We start from the raw sequence: 5,223 nt of genomic DNA, 5'->3' as shown, positions 1-5,223 counted from the left end.
GACATCAATGGAATGGCATTTTTCCCAGTAGTTTGGTTTGCGATCCTCACATTGATTTTTGCAATTCAATGTCAAAAACATTCCTTACTTTGGGCAACAAAAAAAATCATGAGCTTGACACCTCGCTTGGAGAGAACCAATATGCGTCCATAAGAGGTTCCGTGATACTATTTGCGTTATCCCGATGACATTTGTGATGGAATTGAGTTTAGCATTGAGTAGATCAAAATCATGCCACCCTCAACACCGTGAGATATCCAAAAAAGATCCACTAGAGACTGGCTTGATGACAGGAATGGATTAAGTGCTAATATAATGAAACTACATCAGACCGGTATTTGGATGGGTGAAACAAGTCAGGCTTGAATCTCTGTCTTTAAAATGTGACAACCACCACCCACCATCTTTGTAAATTAATTTGAAAGAACTTTTTCTCAGTTCACACAATTAAAATAGTGTTATAGCTTGTCAAAGATGATTGACCATGACTACATGAGCAAACATGTCTATAGGCCTTACTCTTAGGAACAAGGTAAACAAACCTCTTTTCATAAGTCCACCAGGCTTTTTTTTGGATGTTTGCTATGTAGGTACACATGTATGAAGCTGAATATGCCATCTCCAACTTTAAGCATAACAATTGTTCATAATCATAGAACAAATCATGCATGAGGCCGGCTTGGCTTGGTCTTGTTATTTTGAAAGTAACTAATGTGGGACTTCATGAAAACTGTCAGGGTGGTTGAAAAGAGTATCAATTCATTGGCTTCATGCCTACAAGTTGTAACTTTGTGATCAGTTTCGCATATTTTACCGTGATCTATTCCTAAAAAGAAACCAATTGCGATAAAGATTGCACAAAGCTTCCATCCAACGCAATGGCACATTTTTGTAATCACGCAACTAAAGTACCAAAATCGGACTCTAAAATTTCGTTTGAGAATCGGTTAAAGAAGATTCTTACGAGTTCCCCAAAGGAATTGCATAGCTTGCCGTTTTATTTATTGGGCTCTTGTGTCAAAGCTTTATTCTTACAAGTAAGTGGACTCGACAATTAACATGATGCTGATTAGGTGCAAGTAGGCAATAAAACTTGAGAACAGTTTTGCTTTATTTGGTTACAATAGTTAAAGAATAGATTCTTTAAAGAAGGTTGCACACCTGAACACGCCAACTTATATTTCTAGTCAAGGTTTCCAACCGTATTTAAAAACTACTACCGGTGTATCAAAATGTGAAGTTAAACTCTAAACCTGAATCTGATTCTACCTACATCATACAATATCTCTATGCTCAAACTGGACTGTATACCTTACGTTCGATTCTCCTAGCTCTCACCGTTTCTTAGCAACCCAATTCTAGCAACCTCCCGTGAATAGTTTGGCTGCAAATAAAAAACCGGGATACATGCATTGGTGAACAAAAAATATGATTTTATTCCAAACTAGTGTCCTGGCAAATGCAGCAGCAGCTAAATTATACATAGGCGAGAAAGTTTGAAATTTAACTGTGGGTCACTTAAGACCAGCAGGCCAGATCATAATGATAAAGGACGTCCTCACCATTCTGAACATTCCAGAGGCTCTCCCCAAAGACTAATGTGCGCGTCAAGCGTCCCCACTGGATCAAAGAAAGTAAGCATGTCTCCCGTTGAAAGATGTTCAATTTGGGGCAGGGGACGTACGTAAAATTAACAAAGTGATAAAAGAGGAAACACGTTGCAATGTTGTTTTTGTTGTTGTTGTTGTAGTAGTACATAGGAGTTCTAATTAGCAGCACTAGTCCGGAAGGAACCGCAATTCTGTTCGACGTCTGTTTAGGCCGACACTTCCAGAGCCACGCCCAACTTGTGACCGCCTTGGTTGAAGTTCTTTCCATCAATCAGGGTGGAGAGAGTGATGGTAATGCCTGTGGAAGAAAGAATAAAGACGACATTATGATATCTTATTTCTTTTTAGCTAGCGTCAATTAACCACTCGACATCAAATCCTCTGAAGGAAGAAAATGGCAGATGGAACATTTCATAAACCGTCCATTTTTAACCCGTTTTTGTTTCGAGCACGAATTCGATGTAAACCTGAATCACTACAACACTCTAACCTTCCAAAAAAAGTCCCTCACACAATCATGTTGACTAGGCCAAGACTGTAATAATGGCAAATGTAAAAGCTTTGGAGAAATAGCCTCCTGAAATTGTTATCCGACCATTTATTGGCAATTGTGTGAAACTCGATGATACCGTACGTAGAATTAGCTCAGCACCATTTTAGCAAGACAAAACCATGAAAATATTCTGCCACAACCAAAAACCTCTCTTAGGCCTCCTTTTTTATTCTACTCCCAAAGCACTCTGTTTTTTATTAGCAGATGTGGTAGAAAACACTCACGGACTTGACCACTATTTAAAACCAACTTTATGGCCATATATCTGGCAGTAATCAGTTACTTTTTCTCAAACTGAGCTGAGGATACACAGTGGTAAAAATACCCTTTAAGGTTTAGACGCAAATTCCCAAACTCGTCTCGAGATTCTTCTGCCTTAGAAAATCATAGGTAACAACCTTGATTTTATTTTATTGCCTTATGGCATTCTCTCCCACTTCAAAAACTTCCATGCCTAAATATTTTATAAAAACTAAAAATTTCAAAAACCTATTCAATGACAATTGGGAGAACATTTAACTAGCACTTGATTATAATTTATGATATCATCTATTACACTACTACTTCGTGACATGGGAATTAACTGTCCAAATTTCATCGTTTTGAGCTCCAAAATGCTGGTTATATCTTAATTCAATTTCCACACAATTAATATCGATTTTCAATGTCACAAAAAATGAAAGAGTCTTCTTCTTTTTCTTGCATACCTAGGTTATACAACCATATTAAAAACCTTCAAAAAAAAGCAAGATTTTTTGAACTTTTTTTAAGAACCATTCAAAAGACACTTGGTCGAGTCCCTGAAAATTTCACTAAACTCAATGAAGCCTCAGTTTCAACAAAGTCTTCAAGAAACGACCAAATCTAATGATAAAGCATTTTCAGCTATTGTGGGTCTATGCAAGAAAAGGGCTCTTTGAAAACCGTGGGTAACTATATCTAAAAATTGAAACAAATACAAAAACTTGTCCAGATTACACGATAGACCTTGTAGGTCAGTGAAAACACAAGCTTATTCGTTCTGATGGATAAAAAAATGGTATCTGTTGCTTCGCTATGGTTGAACTAGAACATGTATGGGGAGGCTAGGGTCGCGAACCAACATTTTGTGAGGGTACTAATGTATTTTTTTTTTCAAATCTGACGAACTGTAGATCACTACAACTAAATGTTTTAGTCTTCAGTTTGATCAAGCAACTGGATCAAGATCAATGTTCTTTCAAAGTGCAACACATCACAAGGCAGAGAGGAAGAAATTATGTAGTGATCTTTGAGCGGCCATAACTTTTGACTTTGCCATTTGATTGAATTAAAAAATTGAAATACATAATTGTCGTGACCTTTAAAGAAGAACGCAATGCGCTGAACTCGATTGCGAAATACGAGTTCTCGCCCTTAGCCTCCGGGTCCACCCCATTCCAGTGGTTCACGGTTTCAACTTACCTTCCCTCAAGCGTTGTTGGTAACCCAAGCCCAATTGGCTGTTATTGTTGATCTTAGCACGAATGGAGGCATCCTGGAGGACACAAACAAAACACGCCCATTAAAACCACCTTGACAGATCTCACATGTACGCCTGTCATTCTTACTCGGTCGAGGTTATATTTGCAGCCAATGCCGAATTGGGTGGCGTTGTTGGACGAGGTCCAGCCCAATTGAACGCCCGTCTCGAGTGCCGGGTTCACCCGTTGGTAGACTGATCCGCTGAAGACCTGTCCGTCGTTGACATTGCTGTGGAACACAAAGTCGCCCTTGGCGTAGCCCAAGCCGATGTTGTTGCGCGTGATCTTGGACTTGGTCGAGTCGAAGGCCATCTGGTAGCCGGCCAGCCAGCCTTGGTGGCCCAAGACCAACGAGGCGTTGACCAGGGGCCCGCCCATGTTCATGTCCATATCGGCTTGGGCGGCCAAGGTGTCGTGCTTGTATTCAGCCTTGATTTTGCCGTTCTTGCTGCCAGTGGCGGGCGAGAACGACGAGTCCAGCGTCAACTTGAGACCCTTCATGGAGGCGTTCTGCAAGTCCACCGTGGCGAACAGGTTGTTGTCCGTGTTCCACTTCTCGGTGACGGTGATACCGTGCTCCTTGAAGCGGTACTTGGTCTCCAATTGACCCGTCATCTTGCCGGTTTCCTAATCAGCGAGCAGATAGGTGGATGCATGGGGTTTTAGAAGTTTTAGAAACACGGCGATACTAACGAAATTACAGGAGTTCGTGCCTGTTTTCGAAAAACAGCCATTACATTTCAATTCAAAATGCTGCATTGGTAACGACTACCCCCCCGCCCCCCAGCCAAAAAAAAATAATAATAATACTCGTTACTCGATCCCTTTTTCACGCTCCAGAGTGGCACTTAATTTCTCTTGATAATTTAACTTGAAGCTTTTAGGCAATTTTAACAGAAATTTCCATACTTTTATATTTAGATTTAGCCTAAAGAAAGAGGTTCAGGGCAGACAATTGTGCTTGCTTTTAACAACAATGAATGTTTGTGGTTTCAAATCTTAGTGTAATCCTAACAGTGCTTCATTGTTTACGTCTCTTGATTCAAAGTTGATTTTTCCAACGAAAAAATCCTCACCCCTGAATATATGTTTTTTGAATTCTAAAATATGCCTTTCGCCTCCCAAGTTTCAACTTTCAAAAAGGCATGGTGGAAGCATGATATTGATATATGATTGATAAAGCTGAAGCAGTTCAAGTTTGGAAAAAATGATTTTTCCATAATGCCAAGAATGAGAGCAAATATACAATATCAATGCTTATTGGTGTAATATGGTGGCAGGAAAACTACAAATTTTAGTATTGTTTAGAATGAATTAATAACCATTGATTTATCGAGGTAAAGTCTTGATGAGGGGAAAAAAACCCTGAACTATTCGTCATCTAAAATTTGAGTAGAAGTAAGTGGAACGAGTAACGCCATGACATTTTATGACGAGTAAGGGTATGGCAATTAATTACTCTTTTTGGCCAAGCTAACCCATTCTTATTTTGAAGAACGACTAACGCCCTAAAAATGTGAAGGCGTAAGTAAGCGCTGGGGGATTTCACGGTTTGTAG

At 39.6% G+C, this 5,223-nt stretch overlaps 1 protein-coding gene across 1 annotated transcript in view; it reads right to left on the bottom strand.

Annotated features, from left to right (window-relative positions):
• Window positions 1–1,412: 1,412 nt before the first annotated feature.
• The window catches only part of LOC131891343 (voltage-dependent anion-selective channel-like), a 4,826-nt gene continuing 1,015 nt past the window's right edge, over window positions 1,413–5,223 (bottom strand). Inside the window, exons 2-4 of the mRNA XM_059240867.1 lie at window positions 3,753–4,292; window positions 3,607–3,679; window positions 1,413–1,908 (exon numbers count right to left, since the gene is read on the bottom strand). Coding sequence (XP_059096850.1) covers window positions 1,817–1,908; window positions 3,607–3,679; window positions 3,753–4,292 — 705 coding nt within the window. The 3' untranslated portion in view covers window positions 1,413–1,816. The remainder of the gene's footprint in view (window positions 1,909–3,606; window positions 3,680–3,752; window positions 4,293–5,223) is intronic.

The sequence above is a fragment of the Tigriopus californicus genome, chromosome 12 (genome assembly GCF_007210705.1).
Source record: "Tigriopus californicus strain San Diego chromosome 12, Tcal_SD_v2.1, whole genome shotgun sequence".
NCBI classification, from domain to species: domain Eukaryota; kingdom Metazoa; phylum Arthropoda; class Copepoda; order Harpacticoida; family Harpacticidae; genus Tigriopus; species Tigriopus californicus.
Note: the sequence above shows the minus strand (reverse complement) of the source record. Positions and strands in the feature narration are given on the sequence as shown.